General features: G+C 44.0%; 1 protein-coding gene across 1 annotated transcript; it reads right to left on the bottom strand.

Annotated features, from left to right (window-relative positions):
- Positions 1–15,489: 15,489 nt before the first annotated feature.
- LOC124657236 lies at positions 15,490–16,161 on the bottom strand. The gene has a single exon (XM_047195820.1). The coding sequence runs from the start codon at positions 16,159–16,161 to the stop codon at positions 15,490–15,492; it is 672 nt and encodes a 223-aa protein (XP_047051776.1).
- Positions 16,162–18,003: the final 1,842 nt, after the last annotated feature.

Genomic DNA, 18,003 nt, shown 5'->3' with positions numbered 1-18,003 from the left:
TCCTTCTTTAGGCTCATATATAGGACAATCAATAACTCCCACTTTGATAGTTCTCACATTAGAAATTGTATTAACTCCACATACTTTATCAATCCTCTTGGGAAAATAAAAAGTATGCTCCTTGTCATCAACATTGAAAGTAACTTTTCCTTTATTGCAATCAATAACAGCCCCTGCGGTGTTAAGAAAAGGTCTCCCAAGAATAATAGACATATTATCATCTTCAGGCATTTCCAACACAACAAAATCAGTTAATATTAAGCAATTATTAGTAACTTGAACATGAACATCCTCACATATACCAACAGGAATAGCAGTAGATTTATCAGCCATTTGCAAAGATATATCAGTTGGTATCAACTTATCTAAATAAAGTCTCTTATAAAGAGAAAAAGGCATAACACTAACACCTGCGCCCAAATCACATAGAGCAGTTCTAACATAATTATTCTTGATGGAACAAGGAATAGTCGGTATACACGGTCGCCCGGCTTCTTTGGAACTTTGCCATTGAAAGAGTAATTAGCAAGCATAGTGGAAATCTCCTCATTAGGAATTTTCCTTTTGTTAGAGACAATATCTTTCATATACTTTGAATAAGGAGGCAATTTAATAGAATCGAGTCAAAGGGATTTGCAAGAACAAAGGTTTCATCCAATCACAAAATTTATTATAGTGTTCTTCTTCCTTTGATTTTAGTTTCTTAGCAGGAAAAGGCATTTGCTTTTGAACCCAAGGTTCTCTTTCATTACCATGTTTCTTAGCAATAAAATCTTCTTTAGTATACTTTTTATTTTTAGCATGCTTTTCAGTGTTCATCTTCAACCTCTTCTTTATCGAAGCATCATTCTTATCATTATCTTTATCATGTTCATTACGACTTTCGGTTTCAGAGCATCGAAATAGAAATACTATTAGGATCATTAACAGGTTCAGAGGATTCTACAACAGTTTTATGTTTCTTCTTCTTTTTCTTAGAAGGAGCACTAGGTTCAATTCGTTGAGAATCTTGTTCAACTCTTTTGGGATGCCCCTCAGGATATAGAGGATCCTGAGTAGAAACACCGCCTCTAGTTGTTACTTCATAAGAATGTTTTTCTTTAGAATTATTTTTTAACAAGTCATTTTGCACTTTAGTGAGTTGATCAATTTGAGTTTGAACCATATGAAAATGTTTAACAAGCATCTTTACATCATTGGAGGTTCTCTCCACAATATCATGCAATTTACTAATAGCTTGAGAATTTTCCATTAAATGATTCTCTACTCTCATATTAAAATTTTCTTGCTTAACAATATAATTATCAAACTCATCTAAGCATTGTGCAGGAGGTTTTGAATACGGAATATCTTCCCTAGTAAAGCGTTGAAGAGAGTGTACCTCAATCATGGATGAAGGGGAGTTATCTTACATAAATCTTCTATGGGAGGTAAATTCTTCACATCTTCAGATTTAATACCTTTCTCCTTAAGAGATTTCTTGGCTTCCCTCATATCTTCATCATTTAATTTAATCAAACCCCTCTTCTTCAATATTGGCGTCGGGGTTGGTTCAGGTGTAGTCCAATCATCGTGGTTCCGGCCTATTCTAGCCAATAACTCTTGAGCTTCGTCCGGAGTTCTTTTCCTGAAAACACAACCAGCACAACTATCTAAGTATGCCCTAGACTCAATGGTTAGTCCACTATAAAATATATCAAGTAAATCATGATTTTCCAAATCATGTCCAGGTCGAGCTCTGATAAGAGAGCAAAATCTCGCCCAAGCTTCAGGCAATTTCTCTCAATCTCCCTGGTCAAAATTATAAATTTTCTACAAAGCAGCATGTTGAGCACTAGCAGGAAAGTATTTCCGAAAGAAAACATCAAGCAAACCACTTGGGCTATCAATAGAATCAGGAGGCAAACTATTATACCAAGTTTTAGCATCATCCTTTAATGAGAAAGGAAAATGTTTAGCAACAAAATAAGCACGCTTCTTGATATCATCAGAAAACAAGCTACTCAAAGTTGAAAGTTCATTCATGTGTTCTACAGCAGTTTCTTTTTCAGTACCACAAAAAGGTGTTTTCTCAACAATAGATATATGAGATAGATCAAGAGAAAAATCATAGTCCTTATCCTTAATGTTTATAGGAGATGTGGCAAATTTAGGATCAGGAGACAGTTTATATCTAACAGTATGTTGTGCAAGAAGCTTTTTAATATTACTTGTACCAGTAGTAGCATTGCATTTATCAATGAAATCATCATCAAGTTCCACATAATCTTCATCAAGATCATCTGTAGAGTATTCAACGGACTCAGGTGAATTAACAGGTGTAACAATATTTTCATTAGGAGTTTCAATATTTTCAATTTGTCTAGACCTAGAAATTGTAGCATCTAGAAAAGATCCTAATGAATCACTATCATCAAGCACAGCAGAAGCATCATCAATATTATAAGAATTTTCAGATTCAGCAGAAGTACCAGCATGTGAAGCTTGTGGTGGTGAAACAAGTTGACTTATCACAGATGGTGAATCAAGAGCAGCAGAGGTACTCAGACTTGTACCTTTTCTTGTAGTGGATGGTAATATGGCGACTTTAGTATCGCGAGGTTTACCCATGATGGAGAATTTGCGGCGAACAATATCAATCCAAGTGAACTTGCAAATAAAGCTATGCTCCCCGGCAACGGCGCCAGAAAATAGTTTTGATGACCCACAAGTATAGGGGATCGCAACAGTCTTTGAGGGAAGTAAAACCCAATTTATTGATTCGACAAAAGGGGAGACAAAGAATATTTGTAAGCCTTAACAGCGGAGTTGTCAATTCAGCTGCACCTGGAAACAGACTTGCTCGCAAGAGTTTATCAGTAGTAACAGTTTTATAGCGATAGCGAGTAGTGAAATATCAGCAGCAGTGTAACAAAAACAGCAGTAGTAATTATAGTAAACAACAGGATTAAAATATTGTAGGCACAGGGATGGATGAACGGGTGTTGCATGGATGAGAGAAACTCATGTAACAATCAAAGCAGGGCATTTGCAGATAGTAATAAAACGGTATCCAAGTACTAATCAATCCATATGCATGTGTTCCATATTTAGTCGTACGTGCTCACAATGAGAAACTTGCACAACATCTTTTGTCCTACCAGCCGGTGGCAGCCGGGCCTCTAGGGAATCTACTGGAAATTAAGGTACTCCTTTTAATAGAGCACCAGAGCAAAGCATTAACACTCCATGAACACATGTGATCCTCATATCACCGCCTTCCCCTTCGGTTGTCCCAATTTCTGTCACTTTGGGGACTCGGGTTCCGGACAACAATACGTGTATACAACTTGCAGGTAAGATCATAAAGCAATGAATATCATCATGAATTGATAACATGTTCAGATCTGAGATCATGGCACTCGGGCCCTAGTGACAAGCATTAAGCATAACAAGTTGCAACAATATCATAAAAGTACCAATTACGGACACTAGGCACTAAGCCCTAACAATCTTATGCTATTACATGACCAATCTCATCCAATCCCTACCATCCCCTTCAGCCTACGAGTGGGGGAATTACTCACACATGGATGGGGGAAACATGGCTGGTCGATGGAGAGGCGTCGGTGGTGATGATGGCGATAATCTCCTCCAATTCCCCGTCCCGGCGGAGTGCCAGAACGGAGTTTCTGGTCCCGAGACGGAGTTTCGTGATGGCGGCGGTGGTCTCGATGTCTTCTGGCGATTTCGTCTAACCCCCGTGCGTTTTTAGGTCGAAGCCTTTAAGTAGTCGAAGGGGAGGCACCTGGGGCTGCCCGAGGCGCTGCCACCATAGGGCGGCGCGGCCCAGGGTCCCACCGCGCCGCCTGGTGGGGTGGCCGCCTCGTGGCCCCCTCCTTCTGGTCTTCTGGCTCCGTCCCTCTTCTATGAAAATAGGCCCATTGGAATTAATCCCGGGGATTTTCCTGAAAGTTGAGTTTCTGCACAAAAACGAGACACCTGAGCAATTCTGCTGAAAACAGCGTTAGTCCGTGTTAGTTGTATCCATAATACACAAATTAGAGGCAAAACAATAGCAAAAGTGTGCGGGAAAGTAGATACGTTTTGGACGTATCAGTGGGCACTCTAACCCCCTTGTCAAACATACTTTCAAAGAGCGGCTCCCATGAAGGACGTTATATCTACCAGCAAGGTAGATCATCCATCTTCTCTTTTATTTACACATGTATTTTAGTTTTATTTATAGATGACACTCCTTCCAACCTTTTGCTTTCACAAGCCATGGCTAACCGAATCCTCGGGTGCCTTCCAACATTTCACATACCATGGAGGAGTGTCTATTGCAAAATTAAGTTGCTTACTGATAAATCAGGACAAAACATGTGAAGAGAATTATTAATGAAAGTTAATTAATTGGGGATGGGCACCCCGTTGCCAGCTCTTTTTGCAAAATTATTGGATAAGCGTATGTATATGCCACTAGTCCATTGGTGAAAGTCTGCCCAACAAGATTGAAAGATAAAATACCACATACTTCCTCATGAGCTATAAAACATTGACACAAATAAGGAGTAATAAATTTTTTAATTGTTTAAAGGTAGCACATGAAGTATTTACTTGGAATGGCAGAAAAATACCACATAGTAGGTAGTTATGGTGGACACAAATGGCATAGGTTTTGGCTCAAGGTTTTGGATGCACGAGAAGCATTCCCTCTCAGTACAAGACTTTGGCTAGCTTGTGGCCGCGAGGACGACTTGCACGAGAAGCGGAGCTACCGCAAGGCTGCCTACCATCAAGGTCAATGACCGTGGGATCTTTGGCGGTCTTGTTGCCAGTCAAGGTCGCCATGTACCCCTCGTACCCCTCCTGGAACTTGGGGCTGCCTTGGAGTTGCTTCCAACAATGAGGGAAGGCAAAGGTCTTTTCTCCATTGTTGCCTTTGTACCATTCCAAAGCTTGCCACACCTAGAGCAAAGCAAGACAACAATGATAAACATATGTGCAAACATTGGATGACTAAGTTGAGGTTAAGATTCATACCAAGTCCTTCACACCCATGCCACTAACGGGGATCCGCTTCACGTGGTCATACGCCGCCTGGAACTTGTTGCATTCCGTTTGAATTGCTCCCCACCTCTTTTGGAGCGATGTCTCGCTGCGGTCGCTCTCAAATGGCTCTTGTCCGTATTTGCGATGTTCATGGAAGTAATCATAGATCCGGCGCCAGAATGCGGTCCCCTTCTGCTCGGCACCCGTCAATGCATCTTGCCCGATGGCCAACCATCCATCGACGAGCACCTTGTCCTCCTTCTCCGTGTAGTTGCTTGTGCAGCTGCGGCTTGTGTGAGCTCCTGACCGAACAACGGCTCCTCCTCGATGTTAATGCTGCCGGGACAGGCAGTGCTGTCCTGCTGTGTGTCAATGGAGGTGGCTGGGGAGCCTGCTCGGTTGAAGCATTGGGCATGGTGGTCGGCATTGTCTGCGTGTAGGACCGAGGGGCCTGCACGATGAACGGTGCCTGCATCGGAGGCGACGCGCACTCGGCCGACAAATCGTCGAGCAGGTTGCGTGCTCCCGCAATCGCTGCTGATCCCATGTGCTTGGGGCCTTTGGAGTTCGCCGGCGCACGGTTCAGGTCAATGGAAGAAGGAGACGGCCCCGTGAAGGACTCGCCCACCTCCGGTGACCCATCCCGTGACGGGTACGCGTACCGCGCCGACTGTGCCCCCAATTCGTGCGCGCCGGGCGTGTACCCAAACGGGGCAGTCGGCTGGGATGTCGACCTTGGAGGAAGGGGTCGGGTCACGGACAAGGCCGAGCACCCCCCGAGGCCGTGCCGGCGCCCGGGAGGATCAAGTGCTGAGCGAGCGCTGCGTGACCGTAAAAGAGTATGGCATGCTCTTGCATGACGTGCTTCTTGCTCTCAATCTTCCTCTGCTCCGCGGTGAGGTCGGGCTTCGCCTTCTTCGTCGCCTGCCCGGGCTTCACGACCACCGGAGCGTCCAGTTCAGGAGCCTCCGACACGGGAGGAGCGGCAACGTCCGCGAGCTCTGCCTCGTCTCCAATGATGGCAGTGCTCGCGGTGGCGGCGGCAGTCGCTTCGTCGGCCATCTCTAGGTTTTGGGAGTGGAGTGGAGTGTTTCTGTTTTGGGAGACAGACAGGCGGGCCAGGGGCGGACAAGGGGAGGACGCGAGCGACCAGCATTCGGCGTCCGCGGCCACGCAAACTCGTCCCAGATTTGGGCCGGGTTTGGGTCGTCCCGGCCGCCGCGGCCATCCGTTTTAGGGATGGGTCCGCGCGCTGGGCCTCGTTTTTGTCCGGTTCGATCCATCCGGACGCGCGGGCGCGGTTTGGGTCGCCCGATTGGAGATGCCCTAACGACTAGGATAATTTCCACGCCGAAACCAGCCCCGAGTCCGTTTTAAGGCGTCCATATCCGATTTTAAACAATACAGATGATAAAGGATATCTGATTTCAAAGTGGTGATCCGGATACGGTATAGGATATGGTATAGCAAATAGCATGCACATATGAATTATCCGAAATTTAATTCGGATAATCTGAAGCTTTTAAACTGGATAATCCGATTTTGAGCTAAAAGCCAACTCCAAACCCACAATGTTAGTAGTTATTGAGTTATTGAATTCACTTGGCAAACTGTTTAGCTCATAAATCTATCAATGTTTATGTTTTAGGGTAAATTATATCTATCCTTTTTGAACTACATGAAATTAAAACTTTAAATCCCTCTCAAGATTTGCAAGAATAATATCTATTTACCAATGAGAGCATATATCCGACTATTTGTGTTTCCGGCTCGATTCTGCCCTGTTACCGATTCGAATCCGCAATCCGGTATATCCGCGTTCGAATCTGAAACCGGTCAATATCCGTTCCGATCTGAATCTGAGAAAAATATATGGTAAATGATATGTAAAGCTATCCAAGTTATCATCAATTGTGATATTTCTACGTGGCTCGTCAACTTTTGTTGAGTTATGAGTATGACACTATGATTTCCAAATTTTGAGAATTGTTCTATACTCAACTGCTTATGTGATATCGATAAATGTAACACACTGTAAATAACGTGTGCACCATTTGTTTCACCGGTTAGGTACCCAATGGGTACTGGTACCATCGGGCCTGGGTATAGCTGAAGTTTACACAGCAGATATGGATATGGATCAAGATTTTGAACCACTATGGATGTGAGTATTGTTAAAGTTTACACCCGTTGGTATGGATATGGATCGAAATTTTTACCCACCAGCTATACAGGTATGGGTAGTATTACTCTACTTTATCTATACCTTACACGTTGCTCTTCTTTAAGTTTGAAACAAAATAATGCGAACTTAACGACGCATTAACCCATTCCACTTTCAGATTCCATGATTAAACATTCGATGTACACACATCAAAGAATAAGAAATTGCTGTACATGGATCCAACGATCAACTGAATAAACTATCTAAACTAACTAACTAATCGCACTGATCGAGTCGTTGAAATTGATTTCGATCTGGGCTTGCTCAAAAGTCATCGTCTTCTAGAATCTGAAGGTATAATAGCTGCCCCCCCATGGGGGCTTCACAGCGATCCTCACACGTGAGCCATTAGATCTTCCTTGCGACGAATCTCAACCGTTGATTCCTGGCTCAGTTCTGCTAGCTAACCCCATGCAACGGCCAATTGTTACCCGCCTCCGGCTGCCATGTGGGCCCCACCTTTGCCGGCCCCGCACGTCAGCGACCGTGGCTGGGATCTCCATCGGTGCGCATTGCCGGCGGGCAGAGATCTCCACCCCGCAGGGGTATTTTCGGAATTTCATCCTGACATGGTATAAAAACGAGCCCCCAGGCAAAAAAACCCTAGCCTCCTCCCGCACCTGCCCCGCGCCCGCCCCCGTCGCCCGCCGCCGCCTCCAGCCGCTGCCTCGCGGCCCCGGCCCGCCCTCGACCCTGCCCCTGCCCCGTTGTCGTCGCCGGCCGCCGCCTCGAGGCGCCTCCGACGGTGCGGCTAAGGGGCGGCGCGACCGGTTCCCGTAGGGATGGCGGCGCGGGCGACCTCCACAGGCCATTGAGTGCCGGGGAGCAGGGCCGCCGGCGAGGCACGTCGCGAGCGCGCGGGAAGCCGCGCCGCCGGTAGAGGTCTACAGGCTCCGCTCCCCAATCCACGCGCAGCCAGCCGCTCTCCAATCCCCGCAGCCGCCGCCCCCGTCCCTTCTCCTCCCCTTCCCTCGGCCTCACCTCCTCCACCTGCAACCCCCGTCGCCGGGGCGCCGCTGCCATGCACACACGCGTAGAGGATGCCGCCAGGCCCTCCACAAGCGCCGTGCGGCGGATCTAAGCGAGGAGGAGCGCCCACCTCCGATTTGTGGTCATAGGAGGCGTCCTCCATGGTGGTCGTGCGGGTGAGGCCGGAGCGTGGTCGTGGACGTCGTCCTCCTCTGCAGCAGCGATCCAGGCACAGGGACTTCCACCGAGGAGGCCGGGCCTCCGTGCTGACTCGTCGTCGTTCTCATCGTATGGTCATCCCGCCCTCCCCACTGCCCCATCCTCCTCCAGCTCTCTACCTTATTTTTTTCCTTGCATTTCCCTCTCTAATTGTTTCCTATTGTTTGTAGGAGGTAGATTTTTCACACGCTAATGTTTGGTTTAACCAAATGGATCTATATTGGTGCTCCACCATTCATTTGGCTCCATTGATTGTTGGCTTGCTGCTCACTGGAATATAATCAATCCATCATTTAACGAAAAATATGCAGAGTTCACTTTATGGATGATTCACCAACATTAGTATTTTTCCTCTGAATGCGGAGTGTTTTTAAAGCTGCTTCATAGATCCACGGTGATGATTGGTTTCCTTGCCAAGTGTTCTTAACCTCCATGTTCTGATTGAGTTGTTCATACAAATTTTGTTAACAATATTGCCTTTGGATGTGTAATTATCTTTGTTTGATTGGTCACTCTCTATTTTTAGTTTTACTGCTCGCTTTCCCATAAGAAAACTATGCAAGTTCCTTTTAAGTATAATGCCAGCATCGAGTCATGGTCATACTGATAATAATTATCAGTGATACATTTGCATCGGGTTACCTCTGTGAAAGAGGATTGTCTGTTGTATCACACTACTAAGCTTTTGCTCCATGCTTTTGGCTCATCGTGATAATTAGTAGATTTAATTAACTAAAAGACTGTATCTGCAACATTACCAATAATTGCTTTTATTGCAGATTTGGGGAAGCAGATTGCATGTTTGTTACTTTTCCATGCTCAGTTCATATGTTCGCACCATCTTGCAAAAGTTAGTCTGGTAGATTCTTGAATTAGTTTTTGATTCAGAAAATAGGAATTTATTGAAGCACCATATTTTTTTTCACTTGTGCTTCTCAGTTAACCTCCTTCTTCCCACCATTATTGCTTTGTTCTGCAGTGCACATCTCCTGCAAGCATAATGGAATAACTGAGGTGAAGCCTAAATTAAGTATGCTTAGGTCAGTGCATGCTTTTCATTCCATTCTGTAGCCGCAACTAGCGAAAGAGAATTTCTTTTAGCACCTGCAATTTTAATCTTGATAGGTTTCATCAACGATAGATTTGTTTATGATTACAGAGAGACAAGGTTTAAATGTCACTTGCACTAAGTTATATGGTTTATTGACTTGCAGATCTCCTTCTACATTGATTTGCGGAGGGGTTTTCACAAATAAACAAATGAGGGATAAAGGTGCCATGCTTCGTGTTTGGTGACAGCTCTCTCAACACAAAGTATTCCTTTATTAGAGTTGGGTTTCCTTGCCGGCGACCTCGTCGTCTCTAACCTGTCTATGGTATACCATATCATCCCTGTCTCTTCTTTGATTTCTGTTGTACAATTCATAATTTATGCTTGGCTGCTGCAATTCAGCTTGCTTGGGTAGTGACTATTTTGTAGCTCTTCTATGAGTTTTGGGGTGTTTTTGCTGCAATTCAGCTTGCTTTGGTAACGGCAGGCTGCTCACTTAATAATGCACAGTTTTGATAAATTAAAACTGGTATATAGCATATTAACTGTTTCTAATATTGATGTATGGTGATATGATAGAAAAGATCAGAAATAGTTTTTGTTCACGTGAAGTTTTGCATCACGGATATTCCTATATAATTGACATGATGTTTAAATGAATAAAATGTAAATAGCTAGATTTTGAAGCAGAGCAGTTAAAATACTAGATACTGCCTTGGAGCAGCGCAACGGCACAAGAAGCAGATGGTGAGGTAGAAATTTATGCTCGCGCACCGCTGTGTCGTCATGCCACAACACTCTACCTCCTGCTTACTCCCTTGAAAAACCCACTCTATTTTGTGTCGTACTCCAATTTAGGTTTACAAGTAGGGTTTAGATATGCACGGTTTACCTATTCAGATTCAGACTCTTAGTTACCGCATTACTTGACTGGAGTTGATTCATACAGTATGTCCGGACTAGCACAACGATATAGCATAATTATCTCATTTTTCCATAGCACATGTGTTTGATAAGTCCCAAGGAATATAAAATTTAATTTTCGCTTGCAGCTATTTTCAGTCACAAGTTTTTAGAGGGAACAAGTTTACTCCCTCCCATCAAGTTTACATGATAGTACACTGTAGAACTATCTGTCAAAGGGAAATACAAAATTCCCTATTTGGCTCTTGCATGTGATGGTACTATGAAGACTTAGAAAATGACATTGCTCTATCGCATCCTTAAACAGGATAAGGCTTGCTATTGACATCTATAGGGAAGTGGTCCTTGGAAAAATGAATGATTTTGTAGACCCATTTCCATTTTTAGTTGGTTTTACATATACGCATGAAACCATGTTTTTGGCACAAATTACTACGCTATGATCCAGAGGTAAAGAAAGTGACTGAACTGGCTGCAGAAGTGTGTGCTGGACCTCAACTTGCTTGATTTACTTCGATTAATTTGATATTTTTTTATTCAGCTCTAATTGTGTGAAGTGGGATGAGGACAATCTGTATGAGTTTGAATCAAGCAAGCCAGTGAGACAGAAGATACCTGAGCCCAAGACATAGTATCACCCTATTATGATAGATGGTGATGGCATATACCCTGTTACTTTTATCTCATCATATCTGACCACTGTTAGTGCAAAAACTGAATATTTTTATCAATTGCTTGTTGTCTAGGGTCAGTATCACCAAAGCACCCGTTTGACAAGTGCCTAGATGAGACTGTTAATGTTGAAGCTATTCTAACTGTTTTAAATGGCGTGGCTTCTTCAAGTAAAAATGATTCTAAGGATGATGATTGGGCAACCTCAGATGATGATGCGGATTCCATGGAACATGATGATGGTTGGTAGCTTCTTGCTCAATTGCTATTATAATGTGGTTATTCTGTTTGCAGTAATTTTCAATCATATATTGCTATATTGTGTTTGAATCTATTTAAATGAGGGAAATTAATGTGACTTGCTTTTTAGTGGAAAAACTAAGTTGGTTTTATAGTGACTGCATGGATGATTAGTCTTAAAAGGTTATGCTACATGTTGATTCAAGATTATGATGAAAAATCAAGATTATATATAGTTGTTAGCCTGTGAGGTGTTATCTGCTTGATGGTTAGTTTCTGGAGTAAACCACCAATTACCAGTGTGCACTGTTCTACAAGTTGAGCTATGCAAATTAATGTTATGCTATCAACTAATGACAACTCATATAGCTTTTCTTAATTTCCTACCTTACAAAAAGCTTTCACAGCTCTTTTCTAAGAAAATAAATTTTATCTTATAACATGATTTGTCTGTTTATATTTGAGGCCCCTTGAGGAATCTTTTGTTTGGAAGAAAATTAACACTAAGACCAGTTAATACAGTAGTCTGTACCAATAATCAAAGTAAGAGAAGTAGTTGGAGGAGACAAAGAAACCCAGCGCCACCACCACCACCACCAGATTTGGCATTTTGACATCTGGAGCTACTAGGCAATGGTTCTTAGAATAAATTATTACCTCACTTGTGTATGTGTGTGTGTGATCTAATGTGTGGGTGAGATAATAGATAAATTTCTACGGGTGTTCAATATAGCATTTTGCAAAATATTTACCGGTGCGAAAGACTGGGAGTCGCGCGCCAAGGCGCATACCAAAATCCATATTGCAGTTGTATATATTCCCAAGGAGTTTTTGGTGCAAATTAGGATAGAGCTCTACCGTATACATTATTACAACTATGTTTGCCAAGATGTGTTGTAAATATAACAACATTTGCCTGTCGACAAAATATCACAGCGAATTAGAGGGAGAGGGTTTTAGATTAAAGATATGTAGGACTATTCAGTGCAGTTCTTAGTCGGGTTCTGACTAGATCATCTGTTCAGTTAACATCTGTACTCTCTTCATATCTTGATGTAATATGTATTCCCCTTTATGTCTTTTGGCATTGATTGTAGGCCTTAAAAAATAAGTGTTCATGCTTGATGCCCCTAAGAAATATCTGAAGTAATATTGTTTGGCTTACAGCTCACACCTAGACTATTGCTCCATTCCCTTCTTGTGGTATTTTGTTGCATCTAATCATTTTGTTATATCTATGCCTTAAATTACTTGCTCCGATAAGCCAGGGATAGGCAAATGTTTTGAGCTATTCCTACTGCTTTACTGAATAACTTTAATTGTTTCAGTACATATACTAATTCTTAGTATATTTAGAATCTTCTCATATATAATTAGCATACATTATGGTTCATTTTTTCCATGAAATTGGAGAGTACATACAGTGCCCTGTTTGAGGTACTAGCTACCAATAGGTGTCTCTTGTTGTACTCAAATTATCAATAAATGAGACATGCATGGTTTGTTTTGGGTTCACCTTTTTTCTCTTGCCTTTTGGTGATGTGACCCTAGGTGAACTGTTGCAAATTTTGATTTCTGAATTCAGTCCAAGAATCATCTTGCTTTTAACCAAGGTTTGGAACTACTAGCAGTTTGTGAAATCGTGCTTATTGAATCATTAATTCGGCAAACTAAAATACTGTTGCCAAATGGGTGCTTCAATTTTCTGCATATAGTTTTAGCATTTTCCTTTCCTTTCGCAGTTCTAGATGTAATCATGAGACTAAATGTTTATTTCCTTATTTATGATTGGAAACAGGGACCGCCTGTGCAACCATCATCAATCTTCTGTTCAAGATTCAGCTAGCCAACAGATATATCTCTAGAACTTTCTATCGTTTCTGCACCCTCACCTTCTGTCAGCTCCAGTGCATTTAATACATGCATGAGGTATACCCTCACCTTGTGTCAGCTCCAATACATTCATTGGTTGATAAGAACTGACCTAAAGAAGGAAACGGTTGTTATATCTAGAAGTGTAAGTCACTTTTACTTCCTTTGTCGGATGCTAAGTAGTATGCAAAGCATAGGCATGTTGTCCTTATGAGCAGCTAGCTACCTCTGATTTTTTGGCTTCATGTGTCCTTCGTTTAATGGCACTATGTACGATTTGATTCGACATTTGAGATGCAAATATTGGTACCAGATCATGCACACTTCACACGATATGTAGAAATTTCGTTAAACTTCTTTATTTTTAGTATTTCGTAATGCATGACCTCGGGCATGTAATAAAGTGGCGGGTATGGCGACACATGGCGTTGAGATTAGGGCTCAGCCCCCCATCCTTTTGTCTGGGTTGTGTCCCTGACTTCACATCTGATTAGGTACCCTGAGAGATTGGTGGTGACAACCCATGAAAGCGATAGACTGATATAAGACACATGATATGTTATGTTCTTTTCCTCCTCTTCGTCAACTGATAATTTTTGAAATGGATAGTTATTCGCTTTTAATTTATTGCTTGCTTATTATCAATGTTTACAAATGGATACAAAATAAACACGGGTACCTGAAGCCTATTTGGAAGAGTGCTATTGTTTGTGCCTATTTTGTTCTACACTTACCGCTTACTCATAATAGATTTTTGGCATGGTTAATATATATAGTTGTTTGCAAGTGGGAAAGTCACTACTTTTTGCATTACAGTTACATCTTAGTAGTTTTTCCTACCTGCTTACTTAACCTTCAATTGGTTTTCATGGCTAAAACCAATTTCTATTCAGTACTGCTCCAATTCATCTTCATATAGTACTGAAACAAGAAGCAAATGAGTGATATGTGGTATTGAGGTATTGAGGTATTCCTTCTGCTTCAGGGACAAGCTAAGATGCCTCAAAGGTCATATGAGCTCCTCCAATTGGTTAGTTTTTATATTTTAACTGAAACAAAAAAAAATCCTGTAGACTGCTGTGATTTCTCTTTGATTTCGTTGCTGTCTTATTTGATGAGCTGGAGAAACAAATTCGTTGCTGATTTAAAATTTTCTCTTTGGTTTACCGAAACTATAGTTCGATTTTCGTTGCCATCTAACTTGATGAGATGGAGAAACCACAAACAGGTGCTTATGAAATATACGCCATCTAACTTTATGTATTTTAGTTTCATTGGTTCATGGTGTGGGCTGCTGCATGCTATTATTGCGAATGTTTCTCTAATAGATAGTGTTATTTCTTGGCTTTTCACCACCTCTGATCTATCCTTCCTCTATGCATTATACACTCTGTTTTGAAACAACTGGACCTAGATACGTTTTCACGGATTCGATCTTCACATGTTAGTTCATCTATGAAGAGTTACTTTATTCAATCTAAATATCCCCTCGCATTTTGTATAGCGATGGTACTGTTATCATTTGATCTGGAGAGCCTTGCTCCAGGAATCGCTGCCTCAGATTGAGCGAGTATGAAGATGTGCTTTAGTCAGCACCTAAGTTGAGTTTGAAGAGGCGAATTTTTTTTCACACTAAAGCTTTTGTATAGTCTACAAATATCACTTTGACAGGAAATGAGAAGCTTTATCACCTGGCAGGCCAAATAAATATCACTTTGGAATTTTGGTTCCCACCAAAGCAACCAAATATGAAGTTAAGATTAAGGAGAAAGCGAGACCAACAAAAACCTTTTTTGTGTAAAAATGCCAATTCTGTATAACCAAAATGAATAGTTGGTTGTATATAAGTTCTTCTACTCAAATAATGATTTTATATTGATTTTTGCCTCTGTTTTCTCTAAGCTTAATAGAAAGTTTATATATAACATAACGTTCATCTGTATGAAAGAGGGGGGCCGTGTGAAGGTGCTCCTCTAAATCTGGTAGAGCCCACTATCATAGTAAAAAAGCATAAGACATAGATCTTGGCCTTTTTAATATATTTTGGTTGCACGCTGCCACGAAGCTCCTCGGCCTTTTGCATCTATTTGTATATTTATGTGTTTGTTTTCTGCTACAACTTCTGACGTACGAAATGGTTCTACCTATGTATCTAACTATGTAATTTCTGACATGTTTGGTACTTGGTTTGCTGTGTAACGACACCGTTTTGTGAAACATGAGTGTATTATCATGTTGGTGGTTAATTTATCGTTGTTATATAGAATGTACATTGTCATGAATTTTACGGGGTCGTGCGCCAAGGCGCACATCTAAATCTAGTGGCGCTTAACCTCGGCACGTCGTCTGCCGCACGACGACGATGGCGGGCGCCGCGACTTCTGTAGCCCGATCTCTTCCTCGTCTTCCCAGCTGTCTCAGCACTGCCGCCGCGCACTGTCTTGCGAGCGCCACCATATTTGCCGTACGCGTGCTGACTCCATTCACCGTCTGCAAGTTCGGCGTGCTGGCCAGGGCTGACAAGGGGCGCCACTCGAGCCGTTTTCCGTTGCTTGCTCTTGTTGCCAACCACGTTCTTGAGGCGGGGAGGGGACGCGACGCCGCTGACGACGGCGAGCGCCGAGCTGGCCCTGATGGCGAGGGCCGCCATCTCGTACCTGCGGAGCGCGACGTGGAGCATGGACACGGGGAGCAGGAAGTAGAGCCATCCTGGCTGCAGCTCCTCCTCGTTCGCCAGCGCGCGCGGGGCCGCGTCGAAGCGGAGCTCGTCGGAGCTGCACAGGAAGACCGACTCGTTTCCGTTGCGCTCGTCGTTCCCCAGGGCCTCGCACGCCGTGACTGGCGCCGCATACTGCGTCATGGAGCCGTCCAGGCCAACCACCTTCGCCATGGCCGGTCTCCGCCCCGATGAGCCTGCCGGCGACGAGGCCGGGGAGTGCGAGATGCACGAGCCCATTTCTTCCCTCCCGACGACTTACTTGTGGGTGCGTCGTGAGCCTGTCGGAGCAAAGTGCGAAGTGGATTGCTTGGCTGATCGGCTGATGCGTTGGAACATCGTGTAGACGGAGCATGCGACTGCATCGGTTTTTATACGGGAACTAGCGCACGTTCGTAGGTGCTGTCCGTGTCAACGGAAGGGTACGTACTCGCTTCTAGAGACTGACAAGTTCGCCATCGGTTGATTGGGCAAGCAGATTAGGCGAGCCTCTGTGGCTTCTGGATGCGGTCGTCTTGGACTCTTGGTCAAGAGACGGTTGCATGGGTTATCAAAAACTAGTGTGGCTGGTTTGCATACTAGAAGTTTAAGGACGCGTTTGGTAGCCTGGGCTTGATTCGTGACTCATTGGTACACATATGCAAACATACTTGCGCGTTCAGAACGAGCCACGGGTCGAAATTGGGATGTTGTTTGGTAAGTCGGGCTGCATCGGCTGGGCCAACAAGAACTTTATGTTTGTTTGCCGGCAGCCAACCCCAAATCTCGATGGAGATGAGATAAGCCTGTTTGGTTTTAGACCTCATATGATGAGGTCTAAGACCCCGGGAGTGGCCCGATCCCGCAGCTTGACCCCGAAATCCAAGGGAAGAGGTGGGAGAGCACGAAGAACACGACGAACACGAGGAACTCCGAGACTCACGCACGCACACCAACCCGATATACCCGATACTTACCCCCGTGGCTCGATGGACCACACCAATAGAATCTCCGAGGAAGAGGCACGCGGCAGAATTCCCGGAGAGAGATTGGGGTTGGAGAAGAAGAGTTTGATGAGGGAGAGAGAGTAGCTTGTACTAGAATCTCACTCAACAAGATCCAAATCAACAACCAAGGTGCCTTGATTACAGAGGGATGATAACCCTAGGGAGACTAAGCTCAAATGTAGGTTTGAGTTCAAAACAAGTCTAAGGGGTAAAGGAGGGGTCCAAGCTACTTATATAGGCACACATGGCCAGCAAGGGCGAACAGGTACGCGAATGGATAACTTAAGGCAGTTTGGTGGGTCATTCCCGTCAGACCCGGTTTGGATCCGGTCTGACCGGGCCTGTGACCGGGTGGTCCGGTCCTGGGTCCGGTTGACCGGGCGCCAACCGGGAATCTGCGAGGTTTCCGGTCTTCGTCCGGTACAAGGGAGCCGCGCCGGTTGGCGCCCGGTTGACCGGGCCTGGGACCGGGGCGTCCGGTTGTGCGTCCGGTCTGACCGGGTCCTGGACCGGCCAGCGTCCTTCTCTTCCTTGGAGCGCTTCGAGCGACGTCGGGTTCGGCTTCGTGATCATCTTCATGTCCAGCTGCTCCTCTCCTTCCCTTGGCCATGGCGTGTCCTCCTCTCCGGGGTCTTGATGCGCCTTGTACCTAATGACACATAACACATCGGCATGAGGTAGCATTCCGTCCAAAGGTGTACCAAGATCAAGGGTGGTGAGGAGCGCGTTCACCTCATCATGTAGAGCTTTAACTCGGGCTCGTGTCATTGGTCCACTTGGGGGACTTGTTGGTCTTGGTGTGGAGGTGACCGAAGGCCACCCCGCATCATCTCCCCCCCTTGAGAAAGAGTCGTCCTCGACTTTTGTGCCTCCTCATCTTCATGATATGGCGATAAGTCCGCAACGTTGAATGTGTTGCTCACCAAGTACTTGGAGGTGTGTTACTTCTCTACAACGGGTAGCCTTACCGTGCTTGATACGTCTCTGACGTATCGATAATTTCTTATGTTCCATGCCACATTATTGATGTTATCTACATGTTTTATGCACACTTTATGTTATATTCGTGCATTTTCTGGAACTAACCTATTAACAA

Source organism: Lolium rigidum, chromosome 5, assembly GCF_022539505.1.
Source record: "Lolium rigidum isolate FL_2022 chromosome 5, APGP_CSIRO_Lrig_0.1, whole genome shotgun sequence".
NCBI classification, from domain to species: domain Eukaryota; kingdom Viridiplantae; phylum Streptophyta; class Magnoliopsida; order Poales; family Poaceae; genus Lolium; species Lolium rigidum.
Note: the sequence above shows the minus strand (reverse complement) of the source record. Positions and strands in the feature narration are given on the sequence as shown.